The 26934-nt window shown below is 43.4% G+C and overlaps 1 protein-coding gene across 1 annotated transcript; it reads right to left on the minus strand.

Annotated features, from left to right (window-relative positions):
- Positions 1–3292: 3292 nt before the first annotated feature.
- LOC115154416 (retinal guanylyl cyclase 2-like) lies at positions 3293–26934 on the minus strand. The gene is made up of 19 exons (XM_029700604.1): positions 26049–26934; positions 25333–25631; positions 24564–24933; positions 24369–24447; positions 24132–24246; positions 23830–23949; positions 23507–23590; positions 23216–23392; positions 22959–23115; positions 22244–22393; positions 21949–22097; positions 8264–8427; positions 7858–8050; positions 7487–7661; positions 6496–6594; positions 5639–5733; positions 5406–5491; positions 4590–4682; positions 3293–3819 (listed from the first exon to the last, which is right to left on the minus strand). Exons 1-18 carry the CDS (start codon positions 26845–26847, stop codon positions 4598–4600), a joined length of 3396 nt encoding a protein of 1131 aa, XP_029556464.1. The 5' UTR covers positions 26848–26934; the 3' UTR covers positions 3293–3819; positions 4590–4597.

Here is a 26934-nt window from a genome sequence, read left to right on the forward strand (position 1 = left end):
TTTTTGTTGTCAGTTGAGTCAATGTATAGCTTCAAAATATGTAAATATGCTTAACGTTCAGAATCTCATGGATTGTCAGTCCTTGCATCCATTGCTCCAGTCTTTGATTTTGAGAGTGGTTACATTTCTCCAGCCGCATCCCTCAGCTTTATACTAAATCAAGTGGTGGGGCTGCTGTTTGGCTGAAATACTAACTCGGGATTGTAGCTTTACGAAAGATGCTTAGTGTACATCCTAAATAAGCATACTCCAATTTCACTGGGTGGTATAGTTCCTAGCTCTTATCAACTAGTGTTCTGTAGCTCTATCCCACTGTGCAGTCATGACATAGGGCTCTATCCCACTGTGCAGTCATGACATAGGGCTCTATCCCACTGTGCAGTCATGACATAGGGCTCTATCCCACTGTGCAGTCATGACATAGGGCTCTATCCCACTGTGCAGTCACGACATAGGGCTCTATCCCACTGTGCAGTCATGACATAGGGCTCTATCCCACCCAGGACCATCATTTCAACCTCTACGCCTTTTGATAAAACGATATGTACTCCTTGGAGTTGTATATGGTTTGTGCTTTCATATTGTTACTTTATATGACTTTTCTTAAACCAGCCAGGGATTGGAAATGCAGCAAAAATTATGGATGTTTAATGCAGAGAATACAGAATGAGATCATCGCTGATCATGACAACGTATTATACCTTTACTAATTGTAGTCATTCACAAACTATGAACATTCAATTAAACGGTAAGATTTTCTCTAAATCCTAAAACCATCAACCAAGGGGATCAAGGTCAAGGATTTCTGTCCATGTTCATGTGTGCAGTTGGTAATGAGGTCATGTTATGTGTTGTATGTAAAAGTGTTGTATGTAAAACCGAAGTACATTTAGACATAAAACATCACTAAAACCATTATTTATTTACACAAGCACATATAAGACCACACATCAAGATGTACAATTCAGTCATCATAATACCAAACTAAACATTGCTTTTTGGGTTTAATAGACAAAGTCTATATGTTAGACCAAACACATGTAGCTCCTTGTTTGAATAAGTTAATTCCTAATAGGAACCATGTACAGCACAAGCTGGTGTTTACTTTTTTGCCTGACGACTCATCTTGAATTTAATTCCACTGCTCTATTGAACGCTACATACATTTAGTATGAATCTGCTATCATAGAAGTTGTTTGTGTTACGTCATAACGAGGGGCGTCGTACAAAACAAATTCATCAGCGATTGGATTGTCTCTAACAAATCTAACCAGTCAGAGTATCAAAGTTGATATCATCATCATGTAGGCCGGCTCTGGCCCAACCCATCGTTTAATGAGATGGTTTATGCACATTGGTAGCCAGGTATATACCGTGGTTTATGCACATTGGTAGCCAGGTATATACCGTGGTTTATGCACATTGGTAGCCAGGTATATACTGTGGTTTATGCACATTGGTAGCCAGGTATATACCGTGGTTTATGCACATTGGTAGCCAGGTATATACCGTGGTTTATGCACATTGGTAGCCAGGTATATACCGTGGTTTATGCACATTGGTAGCCAGGTATATACCGTGGTTTATGCACATTGGTAGCCAGGTATATACCGTGGTTTATGCACATTGGTAGCCAGGTATATACCGTGGTTTATGCACATAGGTAGCCAGGTATATACCGTGGTTTATGCACATTGGTAGCCAGGCAAGTTTACTCCGGTCTCTGCTCTTGATTTGTAAGCAGTCCCCTATCACTCAAAGGTGTAGAATATGTAGAAATCAAAAAGAGTGCCGGCATTATTTTCCCCCAACATTTTGTTACTTAAATGTAATATTTGAACCAATTCATAGAGCAGAAAAGAGCTTGAGTGAAAGGCAACATGCTCTTGACAAGATCCTATAAGAATTGAGTTTGTAGTTGATTGGCTTTTTTTGATTGGCACTTTTCTACCAACCGAGGTACTCAAAGCACTACATAGTAAGGGAGAAACTCACATCATCCCCCACCAATGTGTAGCACCCACCTGGCTGATGCACAGGAACCATTTTGTGCAAGAACACTCACCACACATCAGCTGGAAAGGTGAGGTTTGATTTATGCCAATTAGGGGAATGATTAGGTGGCCATGATGGAATGGGGCCTACTCTTACAATAAGTGCCATGGGATTTTTTAATGACCACAGAGTCAGGATACCCATTTAACATCCCATCTGAAAGACAGCACCCTACACAGGGCAATGTCCCCTTCACTGGCCTGGGGCTTTGGGATTTCTGTTAGACCAGAGTGCCCCCTACTGGCCCTCCAACACCACTACCAGCAGCATCTAATCACCCATCCAAGGACCAACCAAAACTGACCCTGTTTAGCGTCAGAGGTAAGCCAGCAGTGGAATGCAGGGTGGTATGCTGCTGGTATGAGTTTGTAACCTGAAAAGTTTACAATTTGGTCTCATTTTTTTCATCTAAATGTTTCCAATTGGAACATTTATTCAACCCATTGCTCAGTTGATTTCTTTGTTGTAAGAAAATGCATATCACTTCACGTTAAAACAAATGTACAGTTAAAAAAGTGTGATATACTGCCTATACATGTGAATTTTATTGAATAAGAAAATAAAGTAATAACATGAATGAAGCATGATTTTAAAGAGAGGGGCATAGAAATAGTTTTATCTCTAGAGAGATAAATGTTTGAGTGAACGTTTTTACTAATAATCTGTTTACGTGAAGCTTCATTTTGGGAACAGTGATTTTGCAATACATTTATTTGATTTGAAAATGATTAGATTCATGTTCCAACTGGCAAATGTTTGAAAAAATATAAATGAATTTTCTAATAGGTTGATATTTCTCAAATATCATTCAAACAATCAGAAGGCGTTAATTATTGAAGCCTGACAATAAGGAAATTAAAAAAACAGAAAGCCTTGGACCAGATTCTTCAACAGCCTACCTTATACCTTTAAGGAAATACATTACTTCTAAGATGAATGTATCATTGAGAGAGATTACAGTACCACATTTGAAATAGAGCATGTGCTACATTTTATTATAAACTGGGTGGTTCGAACCCTGAATGCTGATTGGCTGACAGCCGTGGTATATCAGACCGTATACCACGGGTATGACAAAACTTTTATTTTTACTCTAATTAAATTGGTAACCAGTTTATGATAGCAAAAAGGCACCTCTGGGGTTTGTGGTATATGGCCAATATACCACGGCTAAGGGTTGTATCCAGGCACTCCGCGTTGCGTCGTGCTGAAGAACAGCCCTTAGCCGTGGTTTATTGGTCATATACCATACCCTCTCGTGCCTTATTGCTTAAATATACCCTTGTCATATAGTGGAGTATGAACACTTTTCCATACTCTGTCCAATATTTCTACAAAGCAAAAGAGACAGAGTTACATACAGTATATTACACACAATATCATGGTCATTTATAGTTTATGTCAAGCAAAGAGCCAATCTCTTCCCATGTTTGTGTTGTGATGTTTTCATTCTACAGTGACTCCTAAATCAATATATTTGCTATTTTGTACATCATTGTAATACACCTTTATTTATCCCTCCTATTTCCCACATTTGCTAATTTAAAAAAATACTCTGTGCAACAAATGTATTGTGTTAAAGACAGACAGTGTCTCTCCGACTTTGGCTTATTTGTGCAATGTGGATCAGCACTCGACAGGACACATGGGGTGATGCGACAGACTGTCTGTCAGACACACCCCTAACCCATCCTCTCAACCAACCTGGTCAATTCACCTATCTGGTCTTTCACTCCAACAGGTAGGAGGACTGGGCAACACAATCTGTGGAAAAAAATCTGATATATTATCACTTAAAGGGATATCATAAATGCAGCATTCATTGGTACCTGAATTGAGACAAACAAAAAGGTGTAATGGGTTTGTCGCATAAAGCTTACTTCTTTATTACATTTTTGTAATTATTTTCTCTGCATCAGGGATAGCGTACATATGTACCTGAGTTGAATTATTTTCTCTGCATCAGGGATAGCGTACATATGTACCTGAGTTGAATTATTTTCTCTGCATCAGGGATAGCGTACATATGTACCTGAGTTGAATTATTTTCTCTGCATCAGGGATAGCGTACATATGTACCTGAGTTGAATTATTTTCTCTGCATCAGGGATAGCGTACATATGTACCTGAGTTGAATTATTTTCTCTGCATCAGGGATAGCGTACATATGTACCTGAGTTGAATTATTTTCTCTGCATCAGGGATAGCGTACATATGTACCTGAGTTGAATTATTTTCTCTGCGTCAGGGATAGCGTACATATGTACCTGAGTTGAATTATTTTCTCTGCGTCAGGGATAGCGTACATATGTACCTGAGTTGAATTATTTTCTCTGCATCAGGGATAGCGTACATATGTACCTGAGTTGAATTATTTTCTCTGCATCAGGGATAGCGTACATATGTACCTGAGTTGGGATATCATAAAGGGATATCATAAATGCAGTGACATCAGTGGCATCACTTACGTTACAAATCATTTTGGGAAATAAAGTCATTGTAAATCTAGAATATGATGGCTAAACCAGGCGTACCTTACATGCTACTTATTCCTCGCCTGCCGGTCAAGGAATTTCTGTTTTCTATCTGGAGGAATCTCTTCCAAACTGATGCCATGGTTACTTGCCCTGAGGAAAGTCAAAGACAGAAGGCTTAATGTCTTGTTTGATTGGCAGTGCACACTGAGCACTCAGACTCTCTTGGAATAGGCATTAAACATATCAGTCCCAGCATATGAAGCAACAAAAGCCCTGTCCACACTGACAACTGTTTTCATCGACCGCTGTTGACAACCGGGTCTCAGAATGTTCATTACAACTGAGTTTGAACTCTTAACACAGATATAAAATGTTCATCTGGACAGGTCTAAATTAGGCAACAACCAGGGTAATGTGTTAAAACATTACGGCAATGTTTGCTGAATGCCAGGGAGAGCGTTTATCACACATGTAGTGGCAGTGGGAGGGAATGATTAATTAAGTTCAACAGACAGGTGGTAGATGAAGAATTTTACATTTGGGTCAACATGTGAACTGAACTATGACACAAGGGTCAGGTCAGCAGCACATAGAAATGATGATTTATAAAACGTTTAGTTCCAGCCACACAATCTGACAAATGGTCAATGGGTCAGCACATCATCAGATTTTTGACAATTATTTTCGGACATCTTATCCTCTATATCCCCGATGACCTAGATGAAAATCAACTTTGATGTGAACGGGTTTCATCAGTACTACTGACAAGGGGCCCGGGACAAGCAGCTGGCAGGACTGAGAGTCAATAAGAGTATAGTTAGGAGAGACATAAAGTACAACATAAATAGAGCAGGTATGCTTGTTAGGTCTTACCCTGGAGTAAGGTCAGGCGGTCTTGGGAGAATCTTGTCGAACCCAGCTCTCCCAACCAACCAGAATGTGTTTTCAACTCCCTTCCCCTGAAAGAGAAGTAGGGAATAACAGAATGAATGTAAGTAAGAATTTTACTGTTAGTCTACACCTGTTGTTTACAAAGCATGTGACAAATAAAAATTAGATTTTTCTGTGGTAAGTTAAGTGAATTCACTATTTGTGTGTGTGTGTACCTTCAGCTCTGTCATGCCCCTGGTGTCTATTTTGTAGCCCATTTTCAGTTCATGTAGGATATCGACTGTGCTTTGGTTGACATGGATTCTGTAAGCTGGGATATCAAAAAACAACAACAGCAACCACAAAGGCTGCATTAGTCTTCATATATTCTGACAGTTTTTTCAATGTAAACAATTACCATTAGTTATTCATGTCTATAGAGTCTCAACACGTGTGACATCCTACAGTACTCACATATCCTGCATATATTTAGATTTTCATTCATTGGTTGATCATAACTGTATTTAGTATAGAGTAACAAAATATCATTTATTGTGAGCCCATTGACAATACACACGAGCAGTTTTTTGTGTGCAGCAATTCATATGTTTGGCCACTTGGTGGGAGTAGATGTGAGATTTCCTGTACGCTCATGTCACTGACTAGTACATACAGTTTATACTCTGAAATACCCTGTGTTGCTAGCAATCAGCAGTTAAATAAGCATATATTGTTTTGAAAAATTAAAAGATTATGAGGTTGTTTATTCATATCATCACCCCAATGGTTTTTATAATTGTTACATTAACTCATAACACATACAAATCTCAACACATTATGAAGTTTACCATTGCTGTACCAGCAGAATTGGTGGTGAAAGGATATCTGATGCAAGCCTGTACATGGAGGATATTTTTATTAAACCCTAAATTTGCCCACTAATTCTACTGATAGTCTTAAAGGATTAGTCAGGACTGCTCATCGTAACCCTCCTTAGCCTCTTGTTGCATGCACACAAACGGCAATACACCTGTCCCTATCCTTAGTGACCTCACACGGCGTGATGGGCAAACAGCGAGTGTGAGGTACTCACGCAACCCTGTTGACTCCATTCGAGAAGCCGTGTTGACAGTGTCTCCGAACAGACAGTACCGCGGCATCGTCAGACCCACCACTCCTGCCACCACAGGGCCTGGTGGACACAGAAACACACAGACATGCTGATAAGATCATAAGTAGCATTTTTCCTGATTTATGACTTGTGATTCATGACTTATTCAAAGAGCCTCCAATATCTCACAAAAGTCTCTGGAGAAAAAATTGCAAATTTAGTTTAATTGCTGAATATCCTTTCAAAATTTAGCAGAGATGTTAGAATCTTTTTATTGTATGTCAATTATGTTTTTTTCTGAGCTGTCCTTTACCATACCTAAAATTAGTCACTCCTGTGTTGCTAGAAACATGCAAAACCTTCGATATTAATTGGTAGGGTAGAGTAACGAGAAGAAAGCATTAGGCAGTGGAGACTAATAGGATAACAGGGCTTAGTGGATGACATTGCACCATTCCAGGATTATGTTCCAGACGGGGATCAGGTAAAAATACACTTTTGCTCCAATACTCTGACATTAATGCCATGTTCTATAGAATTCCAATACTCATTCTCAAATTTCATTAAATATAACATATCAAAAGTATAGTTTGCTTATGTATTGAATTGTACTATTCATCTATTGACTTTGTTGCATATGCATGAACTGCAATGTATAGCAGTTGATCTCATGGACTGCCAGTCATTGCATCTATAGCTCCATCAATGAATTTGACAGTATAATTTCTCTAGCCCCATGTATGCATGCATGAGTGTAAGTCGCTTTGGATAAAAGCATCTACTAAGTGGACTATGTTGTTATTATTATATTATCCCCAGCTTAATAGCAAACCAAATGGCGGGGCTACCGTTTAGCTAAAAAACGAATGAAGAATTGTGGTTTTCAAGAGAAAAGGCCAGTCAATTAGTCTACATTATGAATGCTGAGGCAGAGGATGAAAATATGACAAAGAATTTTAGATGGGCCACGCACCAGAGTGAAGGCCGATACGAATCTTGACCTTGACATCAGGCATGTGCCTCATCTTGAAGGTTCCGATACAGTGGAGGATGTCCAGGGACATGTTGGACATCTCAGCTGCGTGGCGTCTTCCGTTCCGGTTTGGAACTCCAGAGGCTACCATGTAGGCATCTCCGATGGTCTCCACCTGAAGGCCACACAATCAATATCTTTATTGTCCCAATTGGGAAATTTGTCAAATTACAAAGGAAGGAGGAGGAGACAAACTCATGCACACTAAGGAATGCAGCCATTTACTTCCAGGATTTGTATTGAAAGTAGAACAAGCTTCCATTGCATCACTAATAGGACACAACTATGTTGCAGCAGGACAGGATTCTCACCTTGTAGACATCATGCTGCCCGATGATGGCATCAAAGAGTGTATAGAGATCATTGAGTAAATCTACCACTTCAATGGGCTCGCTGAGTGCAGAGATGGTAGTGAAGCCCACAATGTCACTGAAGTACAGAGTGACCTCAGAGAAGTGCTCTGGTTTCACAGGCTTGCCTGTCTTCAGGGCCAGGCACACAGACCTATGGTGTAAGATAAGACAAGGGAGTTGATAGAGGGATGTGGATAGAGGATAGGAGAATAAATGACCAGCGGCCAATGAACAAAATTGTTTTTTGCCTTGCACAGTAATACAATTCAATATTCTCAATACAGAGACATTTTTTCTTTTTGATGTTGCAAGTAGAAGTTCAGCTTTTAACGTGAAGTGGGAGGAGTGTGGGGGGGGGGCTGACCTGGGCAACATCTGGGCCAGCAGTTGATCAGTCTTTTTCCTCTCCACCTCCAGCTCCTCTGTCCTCTCCCTGATCAGATCCTCAAGGTTGGTAGAGTACTGCTCCAACATACGCAGCATTGAGTCTATGATGTTGGTCTTCTTTCCCTTGGTTATACTCTTGAACTAAAGTATGAAAGGGAAAAATACAGCATGCAGTGAGGAGGTGAAGTATGTTACATATTACTGTAATATAGTTAACAAAAAGCATGTTGTTTTGAGTTCTTGTTAGCTTGAGACTGAGTTCATTGTGTTCAGATGTGTGCTCATGCATGTCTATGAAAAAAATTGTAGGGTGAATTCAACCCCTCTGTACATCTGGCTGACTGAATACCAGGCCGATCCGAGGTGCCTGGATCCAGCAGAGCTCACAGAGTAGACATCTATCTGTCTGCAACTGCCCACCAACAGCAGAGATGAAAGACAGGAAAGGACCAAATCACTCTCTCCCCCTTCCCCACCACATTCAGGATTAAAGATCCAATGCAGCCATTTGTATCTAAATATCAAATAATTTCTGGGTAACAATTAAGTACCTTTACTGCGGTTGTTTTCAATAAAAATTGTCAAAAATAAACAAAAGTAGCTTCTTAGCAAAGAGCAAGCAAGAATGTTGCTAGTACTGTCTGGGAGTATTCTGAGTGGGAAGAGGAAACGGTTATTGGCAGAGAGGGTTGGAACTGTTTGATGTTGATGTTACCTGGCAGGCCAAAACTCCAACCCTACAAAACAGCCTGAAATTAGAGGCGGTCTTTTGAAACAGCTCTGGCACTAAAAGTGTATTATCTACATTTTCAGAATTTCACAGTATTATTCCAACCTCATAGTGAGGAAATATAGTATAAAGTGGTGTAGTGGTATTTTTTTAGGTGACGGAGCGATAGAAATGTAATTTCCTCAATCAAGGTTTTTACTGACAGATGTAACCAATTCTATCATTATAGAATATGCATGATATGAATCCTCCAATTGCAATGTCTGCCTATGCCCACATATTGTCTCAAGAAAATTTTATACTTATAATACCATCAAACACCAAGTTAGGCATAGGCTACCTAAAAGTCCAAAGTGCATCTCCATGCCAATCATTTGATTGATATCCATCAGCTTCATGGGAATATGCATTTAGATCTTCATGAATTACTGTTTCATGAGCGAATTAGAACAGATGATGTTAACAAACTTTTAGCCTTTCTTGTATTTTGTTTCAATCAAAGCATACACAGTCAGATGTTTACATACACCTTAGCTAAATACATTTAAACTCAGCTTTTCACAATTTCTGACATTTAATCCTAGTAAAAATTCCCTGTCTTAGGTCAGGTAGGATCACCACTTTATTTTAAGAATGTGAAATGTCAGAAAAATAGTAGAGAGAATTATTTATTTCAGCTTTTATTTCTTTCATCACATTCCCAGTGCGTCAGAAGTTTACATACACTCAATTAGTATTTGGTAGCGTTGCCTTTAAATTGTTTAACTTGGGTCAAACTTTTCAGGTAGCCTTCCACAAGCTTCCCACAATAAGTTGGGCGAATTTTGGCCCATTCCCCTGACAGAGCTGCTGTAACTGAATCAGGTTTGTCGGCCTCCTTGCACGCACACACTTTTTCAGTTCTGCCCGCAAATTTTCTATAGGCTTGAGGTCAGGGCTTTGTGATGGCCACTCCAATACCTTGACTTTTTGGCCTTAAGCCATTTTGCCACAACTTTGGAAGTATGTTTGGGGTCATTGTCCATTTGGAAGACACATTTGCAACCAAACTTTAACTTCCTGACTGATGTCTTGAGATGTTGCTTCAATATATCCACATAATTTTTCTTCCTCATGATGCCATCTATTTTGTGAAGTACACCAGACCCTCCTGCAGCAAAGCACCCCCACAACATGATGCTGCCACCCCCGTGCTTCACGGTTGGGATGGTGTTCTTCGGCTTGCAAGCATCCCCCTTTTTCCTCCAAACATAACGATGGTCATTATGGCCAAACAGTTCTATTCTTGTTTCATCAGACCAGAGGACATTTCTCCAAAAAGTGCGATCTTTGTCCCCATGTGCAATTGCAAACTGTAGTCTGGCTTTTTTTATGGCGGTTTTGGAGCTGTGGCTTCTTCCTTGCTGAGCGGCCATTCAGGTTATGTCGATATAGGACTTGTTTTACTGTCGATACAGAGACTTTTGTACCTGTTGCCTCCAGCATCTTCACAAGGTCCTTTGCTGTTGTTCTGTGATTGATTTGCACTTTTTGCACCAAAGTACGTTCATCTCTAGGAGACAGAACGCGTCTCCTTCCTAAGCGGTATGACGGCTGCATGGTCCCATGGTGTTTATACTTGCGCACTATTGTTTGCACAGATGAACGTGGTACCTTTAAGCATTTGGAAATTGCTCCCAAGGATGAACCAGACTTGAGGTCTTGGCTGATTTCTTTTGATTTTCCCATGATGTCAAGCGAAGATGCACTGAGTTTGAAGGTAGGCCTTGAAATACATCCACAGGTACACCTCTAATTGACTCAAACCATTAGCCTATCAGAAGCTTCTAATGACATGACATCATTTTCTGGAATTTTCCAAGCTGTTTAAAGGCACAGTCAACTTAGTGCATGGGAACTTCTGACCCACTGGAATTGTGATACAGTGAATTATAAGTGAAATAATCTGTCTGTAAACAATTGTTGGAAAAATTACTTGTGTCATGCACAAAGTAGATGTCCTAACCGACTTGCCAAAACTATAGTTTGTTAACAAGAAATTTGTGGAGTGGTTGAAAAATGAGTTTTAATGACTCCAACCTAAGTGTATGTAAACTTCAGACTTCAACTGTATCCTGCCTAGTGGTACGCTCTGCATGCACGGACCAACTGGCAAGTGTTTTCACTGATATTTTCAACCTCTCCCTGACTGAATCTGTAATACCTACGTTTCAAGCAGTCCACCATAGTCCTTGTGCCCAAGAAAGCAAAGGTAACCTGCCTAAATGAACCTGCCACATAGCACTCATGTCGGCAGCCATGATGTGCTTTGATTGAAAGGCTGGTCATGTCTCACATCAACACCATCATCCTGGAAACCCTAGACCCACTCCAATTCGCATACCGCTCTAACAGATCGACAGATGACGCAATCTCAATCACACTCCACACTGCCCTTTCCCACCTGGACAAAAGGAACACCTTTTATAGGGCCTCCTGAGTGGTGCAGCGGTCTAATGCACTGCATCGCGGTGCTTGAGGCGTCACAACAGATCTAGGTTCAATCCTGGGCTGTGTCGCAGCCGGCCGCGACCAGGAAACCCATGAGGGGTCGCACAATTGGCCCAGAGTCGACCAGGTTAGGGGATGGTTTGGCGGCCGGAATGTCCTTGTCCCATCGCGCTCTAGCGACTCCTGTGGCGGGCCAGACGCAGTGCACGCTGACACAGTCACGAGTTGTATGGTGTTTCCTCCGACACATTGGTGCGGCTGGCTTCCGGGTTAAGCAAGCAGTGTGTCAAGAAGCAGTGCGGCTTGGCAAGGTCGTGTTTCGTACGAAGCATGGCTCTCAACCTTTACCTCTCCCGAGTCCATACGGGAGTTCCACCAATGGGAAAAGACTAACTACCAATTGGATATCACGAGAAAGGGGTAAAAAGAAAAAAAATAGGAACACCAATGTGAAAAAGCTGTTCATTGACTACAGCTCAGCGTTCAACACCATAGTGCCCACAAAGCTCATTACTAAGCTAAGGACCTTGGGTCTAAACACCCCCCTCTGCAACTGGATCCTGGACTTCCTGATGGGCCGCCCCCAGGTGGTAAAGCTAGGCAACAACACATCTGCCACGCTGATCCTCAACACGGGGGCCCCTCAGGGGTGTGTGCTTAGTCCCCTCCTGTACTCCCTGTTCACCCACGACTGCATGGCCAAGCATGACTCCAACACCATCATTGAGTTTGCTGACAACACAGCAGTGGTAGGCCTGATCCCTTACAACGATGACACAGCCTATAGGGAGGAGGTCAGGACAACAACCTCTCCCTCGACGTGAGCAATACAAAGGAGCTGATCGTGGACTACAGGAAAAGGAGGGCTGAACACGCCCCCATTCACATTGACGGGGCTGTAGTGGAGTGGATCGAGAGTTTGAAGTTCCTCGGTGTCCACATCACCAACAAACTATCATGGTCCAGACACACAAAGACAGTCGTGAAGTGGGCACGACAACACCTCAGGAGACTTAAAAGATTTGGCATGGGTCCCTAGGTCCTCAAAAAGTTCTACAGCTGCACCATAGAGATCATCCTGACCGGTTGCATCACTGCCTGGTATAGCAACTGCTCGGCATCCGATCGTAAGGCGCTACAGAGGGAAGTGCGCACAACCCAGCACATCACTGGGCCAAGCTTCCTGCCATCCAGGACCTATATACTAGGCAGTGTCAGAGGAAAGCCCAAAAAAATGTCAAAGACTCCAGTCACCCAAGTCACAGACTGTTCTCTCTGCTACCGCACGACAAGCGTTACAGGAGGGTCAAATCTAGGTCGAAAAGGCTCCTCAACAGCTTCTACCCCCAAGCCATAAGACTGGTGAACAATTAATAAAATGGCCACCCAGACTATTTACATTGACCCCCCTCCTGTTTGTTATCTATGCATAGTCACTTTTCCCCTGTGTACAAATTACCTTGACTAACCTGTACCGCAGCACATTGACTTGGTACCGGTACCCCCTGTATATAGGCTCATTATTGTTATTTTATTGTGTTACTTTTGATTTTATTTTTTACTTTAGTTTATTTAGTAAAAATGTCTTAACTCTGTTTCTTGAACTGCATTGTTGGTTAAGGGCTTGTAAGTAAGCATTTCACTGTAAGGTCTACTACACCTGTTGTATTCAGCGCATGTGACAAATAAAATATGATTTCATTTGAACAAGTTGAACCAATCTGTGGTGCTGAAGGATTTCTTTGCGCATTTGGCCAGTTCAGGAACAAACAATAATTTGCAGTAGGCTATAGACTAATGTAAATACAAATACATATAGTTTCATATAATTACACTGTTTGCAAGGAGAACTTTATTGTGAGTAGGCATTTCATTGTATTGTGTAGCTTTTACACGCTGTATCATAAATACACTTTGATTAGCTTGAACATATGGTTACAATCTATCTTTTAAAGACAAAAAAACAGAGTTGAACTATCAATTCATATAATTTATTTACATAGATTAAACATGCTATCAAATCAATTGACCAAAGTGAACCTAAATCATTACTACATAGAAATGCAGGAAATTCATTTTAAAACAGCCATAAAATCAAGCTGTTGGTGTGGTGTATTCATGCATCTCAATAAAGCAGTGGCGATTTTAGCATTTAAATCTCGGTGGGGCAAACTCAACAATTTTTTGTTGTTGATGCATGCCTGACTCCACCCTTGCTCTCCATTCAAACTGGACAACATTAGCATTTCACGAAAACAGCGCATAAAGAGCACTAGTAATAGTGTATTTTTGTAGGCACTAACTCCACAATGGCTCTTTGGCCAAAGCTTATGGGAAAATTGGGGTGGCAGGTAGCCTAGTGGTTAGAGCGTTGGGCCAGTAACCGAAAGGCTGATAGATCGAATTCCTGAGTTGACAAGGTAAAAAATCTGTTGTTCTGCCCCTGAACAAGGCAATTAACCTGCTGTTCCTAGGCCGTCATTGTAAATAAGAATTTGTTCTTAACTGACTTGCCTAGTTAAATAAAAATAAATACAAAATGTATGTTTATTTGTAGTTTTGGGGGGGATAAACACCGAAATAGGTCTTGTACATTTTGTTCTATTAGATAATTTTGTGAATTTTGAAGCATTTATGTAATCAAAATGAGCACATAAAGGCTTCAGAATTCATTATGGTTATGTTAACTGACTGATATTATCTCATAGAACAAAACATATAAGATCTCCTAAGCCTGTTAACCTCAGACCTTATTTTCGGCGTTAATTCCAAAACCCCATTCTTTCCCCATTCATTTTCCCCATATGAATGGCTGAATGAACCAGAGGTAACTTATTTCTGGTTTTTAGGACTACAAGCTGGCGAGCTCTATTGCTGCCCAACTTCTGTTTCAAATCAAATAAAGTTTTATTAGTCACATGCGCCGAATACAACAGGTGAGACCTTACAGTGAAATGCTTACTTACGAGCCCCTAACCGACAGTGCAGTTTAAAAAAATACGGATAAGAATAAGAGATACAAGTAATTAAAGAGGAGCAGTAAAAAATAACAATATATACAGGGGGATGCCAGTAGAGTCAATGTGCGGGGGCACCGGTTAGTTGAAGTAGTATGTACATGTAGGTAGAATTAATTAAAGTGACTATGCATAGATGAAAACAGAGTGGCAGTGGTGTGGAGAGGGGAGGGGGGGGGCAATGTGAATAGTCTGGGTAGCCATTTGAATAGATATTCAGGAGTCTTATGGCTTGGGGGTAGAAGCTGTTTAGATGCCTCTTGGACCTAGACTTGGTGCTCCGGTATCACTTGCCATGTGGTAGCAGAGAGAACAGTCTATGACTAGGGTGGCTGGAGTCTTTGACAATTTTCAGGGCCTTCCTCTGACACCGCCTGGTATAGTGGTCCTGGATGGCAGGAAGCTTGGCCCCAGTGATGTACTGGGCCGTTCGCACTACCCTCTGTAGTGCCTTGCAGTCGGAGGCCGAGCAGTTGTCATACCATGCAGCGATGCAGCCAGTCAGGATGCTCTCGATGGTGCAGCTGTAGAACTTGTTGAGTATCTGAGGACCCATGCCAAACCTTTTCCGTCTCCTGAGGGGGAATAGGTTTTGTCTTGCCCGCTTCATGACTATAATGGTGTGCTTGGACCATGTTAGTTTGTTGGTGATGTGGACACCAAGGAACTTGAAGCCCTCAACCTGCTCCACTGCAGCCCCGTCGATGAGAATGGGGCCCTCTTTTTCCTGTAATCCACAATAATCTCCTTTGTCTTGATCACGTTGAGGGAGAGGTTGTTGTCCAGGCACCACATGGCCAGGTCTCTGACCTCCTTCCTACAGGCTGTCTCGTTGTTGTTGGTGATCAGGCCTACCACTGTTGTGTCATCGGCAAATTTAATGATGGCGTTGGAGTCATGCCTGGCCGTGCAGTCATGAGCGAAAAGGGAGTACAGGAGGGGGCTGAGCACACACCCCTGAGGGGCCCCTGTGTTGAGGATCAGCGTGGCAGATGTGTTGTTACCTACCCTTACCACCTGGGGGCGGCCCGTCAGGAAGTCCAGGATCCAGTTGGAGAGGGAGGTGTTTAGTCTCATGGTCCTTATCTTATTGATGAGCTTTAAAGGCACTATGGTGTTCAACGCTGAGCTGTAGTCAATGAATAGCATTCTCACATAGGTGTTCCTTTTGTCCAGGTAGGAAAGGGCAGTGTGGAGTGCAATAGAGACTGCATCATCTGTGGATCTGTTGGGGCGGAATGCAAATTGGAGTGGGTCTAGGGTTTCTAGGATGATGGTGTTGATGTGAGACATGACCAGCCTTTCAAAGCACTTCATGGCTCCAGACATGAGTGCTACGGGTCGGTAGTCATTTAGGCAGGTTACCTTAGTGTTCTTGGGCACAGACACTATGGTGGTCTGCTTAAAACATGTTGGTTTTACAGACTCGGACAGGGAGAGGTTGAAAATGTCAGTGAAGGCACTTGCTAGTTGGTCAGCGCATGCTTGCAGTACACGTCCTGGTAATCCGTCTGGCCCTGCGGCCTTGTGAATGTTGACCTGTCTAAAGGTCTTACTCATATCAGCTGCGGAGAGCGTGATCACACAGTCTTTCGGTGCAGCTGGTGCTCTCATGCATGTTTCAGTGTTATTTGCCTCAAAGCGAGCACAGAAGTAGTTTTTCTCATCTTGTAGGCTTGTGCCACTGGGCAGCTCTCGGCTGTGTTTCCCTTTGTAGTCTGTAATGGTTTGCAGGCCCTGCCACATCCGACAAGCATCAGAGCCGTGTAGTACGATTCGATCTTAGTCCTGTATTGACGCTTTGCCTATTTGATGGTTCATTGAAGGGCATAGTGGGATTTCTTATAAGCTTCGGGGTTAGAGTCCCGCTCCTTGAAAGCGGCAGCTCTAGCCTTTAGCTCAGTGCGGATGCTGCCTGTAATCCATGGTTTCTGGTTGGGGTATGTACGTACGGTCACTGTGGGGACGACGTCATCGAAGCACTTATTGATGAAGACAATGACAGATGTGGTATACTCCTCAATGCTATTGGAGGAATCCCGGAACACATTCCAGTCTGTCCTAGCAAAACAATTCTGTAGCTTAGCATCTGCTTCATCTGACCACTTTTTTTATTGGTCTAGTCACTGGTGCTTCCTGATTTAAATGTTTTGCTTGTAAGCAGGAGTCAGGAGGATAGAATTATGGTCAGATTTGCCAAATGGAGGGCAAGGGAAAGCTTTGTATGCATCTCTGTGTGTGGAGTATAGGTGGTACAGAGTTTTTTCCCTCTGGTTGCAGATTTAACAGGTAAAACTGATTTAAGTTTCCCTGCATTAAAGTCCCCGGCTACTAGGAGCACCGCCTCTGGGTGAGCGTTTTCTTGTTTGCTTATGGTGGAATATAGCTCATTCAATGCTATCTTAGTGCCAGCCTCTGACTGTGGTGGTATGTAAACAGCTACAAAGAATATAGATGAAAACTCTCTCAGAAGGTAATGTGGTCTGCAGCTTATCATGAGAAACTCTTCCTCAGGCGAGCAATGGCTTGAGACTTCCTTAGATATCGTGCACCACCTGTATTTTTGTAAACAACATAGACCGCCGCCCCTTGTCTTACCAGACGCAGCTGTTCTATCCTGCCGGTACATCGTATAACCAGCCAGCTGTATGTTGATATTGTCGTCGTTCAGCCACGACTCTGTGACGCATAAGATGTTACAGTTTTTAATGTCCCCTTGGTAGTTTAATCTTCCCCGTAACTCATCGATTTTATTGTCCAAAGATTGTATGTTTGCGAGCAGAATTGAGGGGAGTGGGGGTTTATTCGATCGTCTCCTACTCCTCAGAAGGCAGCCCGCCTTCCGGCCTCTCTTTCTCAGCCTCCTCTTCACGCAGATCACTGGGGTTGGGGCCTGTTCCTGAAGGTGCCATATATCCTCCGCCTCCGCCTCGTCACAGTTGTGAAAGAAGAAATAGGATTCTGCTAGTCCGTGGTGATACCTCCTGATGAAGTTGGGTAGCTGATATTCAGAGCCTAAATAGCCAAACTGATTATTCACAGGAATCAGGACTAATAATGCCAATGCAACTGCCTGTTTTACAAATAGTGGGCCTACCACATTGATGGGCATTCATCAAATTTCATTGCGGTTGACATGGTAGGCTACACCCAGGGGCGGAAATCCCGGGGGGGACGGGGGGACAGGACCCACCCATCCTGGGAAAAATATGATTTGTCCCCCCCAATATATCCCTGAAACATAACTATGTAATTTAAATAATATTAATAATACGCAATGAAAGCAATTGTGCTCATTATAGACACTTAATAGCGCGTTTTTAAGTTTCAAAAGATTGCAACCCCCCCACCCTTTGCCTCACAATGGTTTGACCCACTGCCAGTTCCTTAGTTGGCAAGGTAACAGAGGGGTCGTATCTACTGTCTGAAAGGCACTCAATGAACGTAACTGACGTGAGGTTAATCCAGTCAATCGCGCCATAGCAATGTTTTGTTTTATGTTGGCAGGGTTCATACACACACTAGCTGAATATGCAGAGCTAGCGCGCAAATATTAACTATTAAGCTAGCTAGTACCTATTCCATTTATGTGGCCTCGTCAAAGATGGAATCTTTGCTATCATCAATTTATTCCAAGATCAGCATGCAGATGATGTAAATTAGTGCTTCAAAGTCCCTGTGATAAGGTTAGCGATAAACTGAAGTCCAAACTGAACAGAACTACACTCTCTTCTACCATTGTCTTAAATATATTTAATGGTGTCGTTACAAAAGCTAAATTGTCGCAAGGGAACTTTTATTTATTTATTTTATTTCACCTTTATTTAACCCGGGTAGCAAAGATTATAGCAAACACCACTGAAACGGAATTGGTGCTCGCCAGCTTTGCAAATTCAGCTATTGTTGGAAGCCAGCCAATATGAAACAAACTATTAAAATTACAAAAGGTTGCAGCATATGTTGTGTAAATGGTGAACTCATACAGCTGTCAACTCTTGTCATTTTAATCCGTTTCACATTTGCTAGCTACCTTTTAGATCGAAGCCCAAATAAAATGATAAAAGAAAAGATGATAGAAGCCCATCTCCTACTGTAAATAACCTACACACTGTGTAGCCAGCCAGCCGGGTAGAAAAATGGCCGAAAAATAAAAGACGGACATCAGAGTATTTTTCAGTACACCAAAACGCAAAGTAAGAACCCTAGTAGCCTAATATCTCAAAGACTAGTTGATAGAATTTCATTTCTTTCTTATGAACATTTTAATGGAAATGTTTCACAATGATGTCATTAGGCAGAGCAGGTAACAGATGGCACACAGACAGCAGAGTTGGGGACAGATATGCAGGGACAGACTGGCAGAGACAGGGAGTCTCAGGTAAGTTTGTTGAGTCTTTGTTTGGCAACATTATGAAAGGTTCTCCATTTTTTTGACTTGTAAAATAGGAACATAATTGGAAAATGCCATGGATACCCCCACTCTCAACTTAAACTGACTGAACTAAGATTTGTTAAAGGCAATGGTATTGCTGTTTTGATTAGTTGTGTAGTTTTGGGTACCGGTAGTTAGGAGTACGGCAAACACCTTATTTCTTTGGTTCCTCAATATACATTTACCATATTACAATGTAGGCTATGTGTTACAGCACTACTTTTGGTGTCCCCCTCAGGAATTGCTCTTGAGAAAATTTAATGTAATTGTCCCCTCCAAAGTTGATATCAGATTTTCGCCCCTGGCTACACCCCAGTAAGCACGAGCCGACGTCTTTTGTATCTTGTCTTTTTTTGTCATTTTTTGTGTTTTACAAACAGTAGGCTTACCACATAGATGGACATTCATCAAATTATATTTCAGGCAACACTAGGCTACACCTCAGTGGTACAGTCTGGACCAGCCTTGATTTCCACATCCATGGACATTGGTTCAGATTTTGTATGGGCCAGACCAAAAACCAATCATAGGATGTCTGTTTGGTTCAGATTTGGTGCAGTCCAGTCAGGACATGAGTTCAACGTCCACGGACATACATTTTTGGTTCAGATTTTGTCCGGTCTGGACCAGCCTTGATTTGGCACAATATAGACGTCTATGAATTACATATTTTCAACTTTCATTCAGAACTGAAAATGAACCTGATTTCAATGTCCGGAAAATATGTACTTTTAAGGTCTGGCCCAGGGCAGCAGGCAAGGACCTACCCTGTATAATTGTAGCTATTTATAGTTTCCTACCAACTACAAAATAGTAGGTGGTGCTCCGACCTTCACAGGTAATATTGTCAATTAATAACCTAATGAATTAGACATGTATCATAGTGTAGCACATGGGGATGTGTGAAACTTACTCCTCAGCCTTATGTGTCCGGCTTGGGTCGCCTCATGAGCTAGATTTTGAGGTGGAGCAATCGGCAAAGCGAGGACAGTCACGTGTGCTAGTAAGGAAGAGGTCCCGAGTTCGCGCCAGGTATGGTCCGAATCGGGAGAAAGTGGTACTCGCTAAGCAAGCAGCATGGTGTCCTTCACAATAGCATATTACACCATTCTTCTACAAAATGTTGTTACGAAACCGATTAACTAGCATACTAATATTGTTGCTCTCTCTAAGTGTAGGGGTCTAAGGCCTAGCTAACTAATGAACCTAATTTAAGATGTACATCTATATGAAAAATCTGTGTATGAATCTAGGTGTACATGTTCCCAGGGGGACAGCAACCTTATCTTGGTCCAGGACCAGCTCTGTCCCTCTTGACCTATTGGTCGGCCAGTCCAAACAGATTATTGATTGGTTCAGATGGTGACAAAAATAAATATATACAAAAAGGAAAACTACAAATGGCATGCCCAAAGTAAAGAATCAAAACCAAACTGAAGGCATTATCGCCACCAAACCAACCAGCAGCCTCACGACTCTAAGCTGGCACTCTGACTGACGATCACCTTTTTTCCACATTTTGTTACATTACCACCTTATTCTAAAATGTATTAAATTGTTCCCCCCCCCCTCATCAATCTACACACAATACCATAATGACAAAGCAAAAAACAGGTTTTTAGAAATTTCATCAAATGTATAAAAAATGTATAAACTGAAATATCACATTTACATAAGTATTCAGACCCTTTACTCAGTACTTTGTTGAAATACTTTTGGCAGCGATTACAGTATCGAGTCTTCTTGGGTATGACGTTACAAGCTTGGCACACCTGTATTTGGGGAGTTTCTCCCATTCTTCTCTGCAGATGCTCTCAAACTCTGTCAGGTTGGATTGGAGCATTGCTGCACATCTATTCTCAGGTCTCTCCAGAAATGTTTGATCGGGTTCAAGTCCGGGCTCTGACTGGGCCACTCAAGGGCATTCAGAGACTTGTCCCAAAGCCATTCCTGCATTATCTTGCCTGTGTGCTTAGGGTCATTGTCCTGTTCAAATGTGAACCTTCGCCCCAGTCTTAGGTCCTGAGCACTCTGGAGCAGGGTTTCATCAAGGATCTCTCTGTACTTTGCTCCGTTCATCTTTCCCTCGACCCTGACTAGTCTCACTGTCCCTGCTGTTGAAAACATCCCCACAGGCTGATGCTGCCACCACAATGCTTCACCTTAGGGATTGTGCCAAGTTTCCTCCAGACGTGACACTTGGCATTCAGGCCAAAGAGTTCAATCTTGGTTTCATCAGACCAGAGAATCTTGTTTCTCATGGTCTGAGAGTTTTTAGGTGCCTTTTGGCAAACTCCAAGCGGGCTGTCATGTGCCTTTTACTGAGGAGTGGTTCAGTCTGACAAAGGCCCTTCTCCCCGGATTGCTCAGTTTGGCCGGGTGGCCAACACTAGGAAGAGTCTTGGTGGTTCCAAACTTCTTACATTTAAGAATGTTGGAGCCCACTGTGTTCTTGGGGACCTTCAATGCTGCAGACATTTTTCCGTACCCTTCCCCAGATCCTCCGACACAATCCTGTCTCGGAGCTCTACAGACAATTCTTTTGACCTCGTGGCTTGGTTTTTGCTCTGACATGCACTGTCAACTGTGGGACCTTATATAGACAGGTGTGTGCCTTTCCAAATCATGTCCAATCAATCAAATTTACCACAGGTGGACTCCAATCAAGTTGTAGAAACATCTCAAGGATGATCAATGGAAACAGATGCACCTGAGCTCAACTTTGAGTCTCATAGCAAAGGGTCTGAATACTTATTTAAATAAGGTATTTCTGTTTTTTATATTGAACAAATTTACACAAAATTAGAACAACCTGTTTTCACTTTGTCATTATGGGGTATTGTGTGAAGATTGCTGAGGAAAACTTTTTATTTCATCCATTTTAGAATAAGGCTGAAACGAAACAAAATGTGGAAAAAGTCAAGGGGTCTAAATTCTTTCCGAAGGTACTGTATGTAGCTTTGTGTATGTTTGTGTACAGTAATGTAGGCTACCTGTTTGAATATCTCCTCGAAGGTGGGTCTCTTGTCTGGCTCCTCGCTCCAGGCCTGTTTCATGACCTGAATCACCTCTAGTGGAGCCTCATCCGTTGACACAGTGGGCCGACACAGTGGTGGAGGGGATTTCAACTTACTGATGATCTCTGTCAAACACACACACACACACACACCTATACTCTCCAATAATTGTACTGTTCATATTGGCATGGAGGCCATTCCTGCTGTATTTGTTTTACATCTGACACAACTAGCCCCATGTATGGTGGTACTGTTTGATAGGAGGTCTAACCCTTGGGAGGCATGTCCAGCATGCAGAAGGGAGCACAGCGGGCAATGACCTCCTGCATAATGATGGCGAAGCTGTAGACGTCCCCACGGAACGTTCCTCTCTTCATCAGCTTGGAGTTCCTTAGCAGCTCTGGAGCCACCCACAGCTGATCTGTTAGGTGGACCATGGAGTTAGGGCACAAGAGCGGAGGGTTGGATTAAGTGATCTGTTAGGTGGACCAAGGAGTTAGGGCACAAGAGTGGAGGGTTGGATTAAGTGATCTGTTAGGTGGACCATGGAGTTAGGGCACAAGAGCGGAGGGTTGGATTAAGTGATCTGTTAGGTGGACCAGGGAGTTAGGGCACAAGAGCGGAGGGTTGGATTAAGTGATCTGTTAGGTGGACCAGGGAGTTAGGGCACAAGAGCGGAGGGTTGGATTAAGTGATCTGTTAGGTGGACCAGGGAGTTAGGGCACAAGAGCGGAGGGTTGGATTAAGTGATCTGTTAGGTGGACCAGGGAGTTAGGGCACAAGAGTGGAGGGTTGGATTAAGTGATCTGTTAGGTGGACCAGGGAGTTAGGGCACAAGAGTGGCAGTTCAGATTAAATGTTTTCACACACAACCTGACTAGGGGGATAAGCAAACAAGTGTCTTTTGTTCTTGTAATTACTTGGTAAATAATGAGGATGATTTGCTGTCTCTGATATGTTGAGTACTCATGTCCCCATGGACTTACCCTCAGGCCTGCCTTTGTCAAAGTTGATGCTCTGGGTGGATAAGATCTCGTTGAAGCCGTACTCAGTCACCTTCAGCACAAAGCGTCCGTCCACCACACAGTTTCGGGACTTCAGGCGCCCGTGGATGACATTCCGGTTGTGCAGGTACTTCATTCCCTGGGAGGGAGGGTCAGAAAAGATTGAGGACAGTGTAAACAACGAGGACAGAGATATGGTCAGAAATGCCTATAAATTTGAGAGTTGTTTTCCTCCTCACCCTGACCAGATCCATCAACAGGGAGGACTTGAACATCCAGTCGAGACGCATTTCCTCGTTGTTGAGAAGGTCCTCCAAGCTGCCCCTGGTACAGTGCTCTGTCACAATACCAAATATCCCTGAGTCAAGGAACAGGCCAAGGAACAGGTTGAGATTCTCATGCCGCATGTCCCTGAGCTGAGAGAGGGGGAGAGGATAGAGAGGAGAAGTAGGTTATGACAGAGGAACAGTGCAGCATTCAGACAGCGCTTCAATGTCTTGTTGTTTTGACTTAGTCAGTCACTCACTCACCTTGGTGAAAATATTTTTGGTGCTATTACTGACACTAGACACAGTGTTTCCATTGGGACATCTCTTCAACCACACCCAGTCACCCTAGTGAACACATAATACAAAGGTATTAGCAAATGTTTATCTGGAAAACCCAAAAAGCTAGGGACAGGGACACTAAACAGAGATGTATTTGTTCATAACTGTTTGTCACCAAGACAGGCAAGAGTAGCAACATTGGGTGTTATTTCTTACATGCAGCGCATCACACATTGGAATATTGGATTGCTATCTCTGTTTGAAAGTAGTTCTAAGTAGATTCACCACATTAACATGTGACCCACCTCGAAGACGGCGACGTTGGAGCTGTCAGGGGTGGAGGCAAAGTAGCTGCGTCCTGACACTGAGTGGCGAGGTGTCTTCACGTCCAGCTGACTCTTCATCATACTGTCCTCATTCAGCTTCTACTCAGAGAGAGGAGAGGAGAGGAGAGGAGAGGAGAGGAGAGGAGAGGAGAGGAGTTACAATGGCTTCAGAATAGACAGTCCATCAAAGATAAGGGACTTCAAACAGAAAAACTCACACACACATACAAATACAGTATTTAGGCTATAATCCTTTATGGTATGATAGGCATCAAGCTGACCCTTATGCTGGTCTGGGTATTGATGAAAATCAGGTCATTCAGATTCAGGACTATTTTTAAGGGCCCTTCTCCTTCCCCTAATCCTCCAAAGCTGGTTTCAATCCGGCCACCTCTCCTGGTCAGACACAAAGGGAAGACCCCAAAACATCAGTAACCTCATTTACAAACAAAAGTTTGTTCAATGCAGAAGACAAAATTAGCCACTGATTGGCACACTCCTCTCTGTGTTTAACTTACTTCATATAGAAGGCAGCTCCACCTCCAACCAACCCACAGAACAGGACAAACAGAAAGAGAATAGTACCCGTATCCATTCCTAAATGCAGAGAGGGGGATAGAGAAAGAGTTATGAAGAGATAGTTTGAGGGAACACAGACCTGATTTTACCATAGGCTACTGGTACATCACTGACCCCAACGCTAGACCACCTACCCCCACCGCAGGTGATGTATGGACTGAACCAGCAACGGGAGTCTGTGCTGGGGCTACTGCCTGCAAAGTGGATGGAGCGCCCATTGTACTTGACCGCCCCAAATTTGCCAAGGGTGTGGGGGGCCTCCAGAGTGTGTGTCATGTAGAGTTTGTCTCCCCCGTCTGAGTCCAGGACCACGTAGCGAGCCAGCATCCCCAACCCATCTTTGTCGGATGAGATGTGCTGGTTGAAGCCCTCAAATTTGACCCCTCCATCGCTCTCGAGCATGGTTTCCCCATCCACCCAGCGCCCAGCTGCCAGCCGACTCTTCTCCACTGCATAGGCCATGTAGTATATCATGTTGTAGATGGTGCCGAAAAATGGAGACACCTACGTCAGGGGAGAAGAGTGGCGACAATGTATAAATCATTTATCTGACCGACTGTTATTGAAGACTGTCTGTAGACTCCTTAGACTGGCACTAAGGGTTTTGATGATGTTAGGCAAGGAGTACAGAAATAGAGGGAACATACCATTACTAAGACAGTGGTACAGCACTGACAAACCACTGGTCATTATCATCAGTAATGAAACATTCCAACAACATTCATATGTATTTGGTTTTAAGGCTGGAGTGGTCCAAAGACCTATAGGTAACCTGTTTGTGAAGAAGGAAAACTCAAGAGAACTGTTGTTCATCCAAAGGTGCTTGCTACTGCATGTCCATGGCATGTGTGACTAATGATGACTAGATGAATATCCCAGGAGCTGTGTTCTGGGATGTCTCACCTGATCTGGTGGGGTGCTGGTGCGGATCTCAAATTTCTCCTGAGCATCTTTGAAGCTCTGATAGAAAGTATTCTCGCCAGAATCCATGGTGATTGTGAGAACTGCGTCGTAGGCTTTTCTCAACAAGCTGTCATTGGTCAGGGCATTAAAGTTTGTGCCCTTGGGCAGTGAGTATGTGAGGGTGTCGTAGGGGATGAAAACGTAGCCACGATCTATCATGCGTATATTCAAGGCAGAGGTTAGGAGCTGATACTGGGCCACACCACCGATCAAAGCTGAGTGCATACACATGATGACCACTGCAGAGGCAGAGGAGGGGGAGTTGGAGAGGAGAAGAGGAGGAGAAGAGGAGGAGGAGGAGGAAGAGAAGAGGAGGAGGAGGAGGAGGAGGAGAGGAGGAAGAGAAGGAGGAGGAGGAGGAGAAGAGGATGAGGAGGAGGAGAAGATGATGATGATGATGATGATGAGGAGGAGGAGAAGAGGATAAGGAGGAGGAGGAGGAGGAGAGTAAAACGTTAGTAAAGTCAGAGATAGGGGACAGAAGAAGGAAATAGTAGAGACAATTATTAGTCATTGCAGTTAGTCAGTGATGTTGTGTATCTTTCCTCTCACCTTTTACCACACACACAAGAATGCACGCATGCACAAACACACACACACTTAAACAAATACACACACACATAAACAAACAAACAAACACAAATGCGCATACACACCTCTGACACGGTCTAACTCCCGTATCCTTTTCAAGGCCTTTGTGGGCCCATCTTTGTCAGGCTCCATGGTGACCACAGTGCTGACCGGCAGGCCCAGGGCCCTCAGAGAGGCCGCCAGCTCGTGTCCCGTAGCCTCCCACAGGTCATCCTCTGACGTCACGATGACCACATGGGCCCAGCGGAAGTACCGCAGCATAGAAAACAGAACCCGGGAGGACAGAGGCAGGGGACGATGAAAGGTGGGATACTGTCCATCCTCCATGTTGGGTTTCAGGCAGCCCCAGGAAAGAAGGGGCTTATTCCAGTTTTTCGCAAACAGGGCGGCCGATGAGCAGTAGCCTGGGTTAGTAGGGCCGAGAAAAGCTGAGCCATAGCCTTCCAGAGAGGTGAAGCGGGCCAGAGCGCGGGATGTTTTACAGTCCTCATTGACCAGAGTATAGTCGTACCAGTAGCCTTTCTTAGTGTAGGGGTCCTTGTTGAGGCGGGCGGTGGCCAGGCGGGCAGCCAGGTCAGGGAGGGCTTTGGAGTACATAGGGTCACATGTCCAGGGCCCAACTACGGCCACAGTGAAAGTGGCGCCCCAGGCCTCACACGGTAGATAGGTGGCCATCAGCAGGGGCAACATAAGCCATTTACCCCAGCAGCTTCTGGAGCGGAGCACTGCAGATTTAGATGTGGGGGTTGTATCTGTATCCTCTGTCCTTCTTTGTCTCCTTCTCTCCCTCATTGAGGGATCTTGTGTCCATCGTGGGTGGTGGGAGAGGTTGATGAGGAAACTAGAGTTTCTGTGAGTTGCCATTGTCCTACAGGGCTTCTATCTAGTCAGACACCACAGATGAGGAGTGGAGGGTTGGAAGTGAGGGTAGAGTTTGTGTGTGTGGATGAG

The sequence above is a fragment of the Salmo trutta genome, chromosome 19, assembly GCF_901001165.1.
Source record: "Salmo trutta chromosome 19, fSalTru1.1, whole genome shotgun sequence".
Taxonomy (NCBI): domain Eukaryota; kingdom Metazoa; phylum Chordata; class Actinopteri; order Salmoniformes; family Salmonidae; genus Salmo; species Salmo trutta.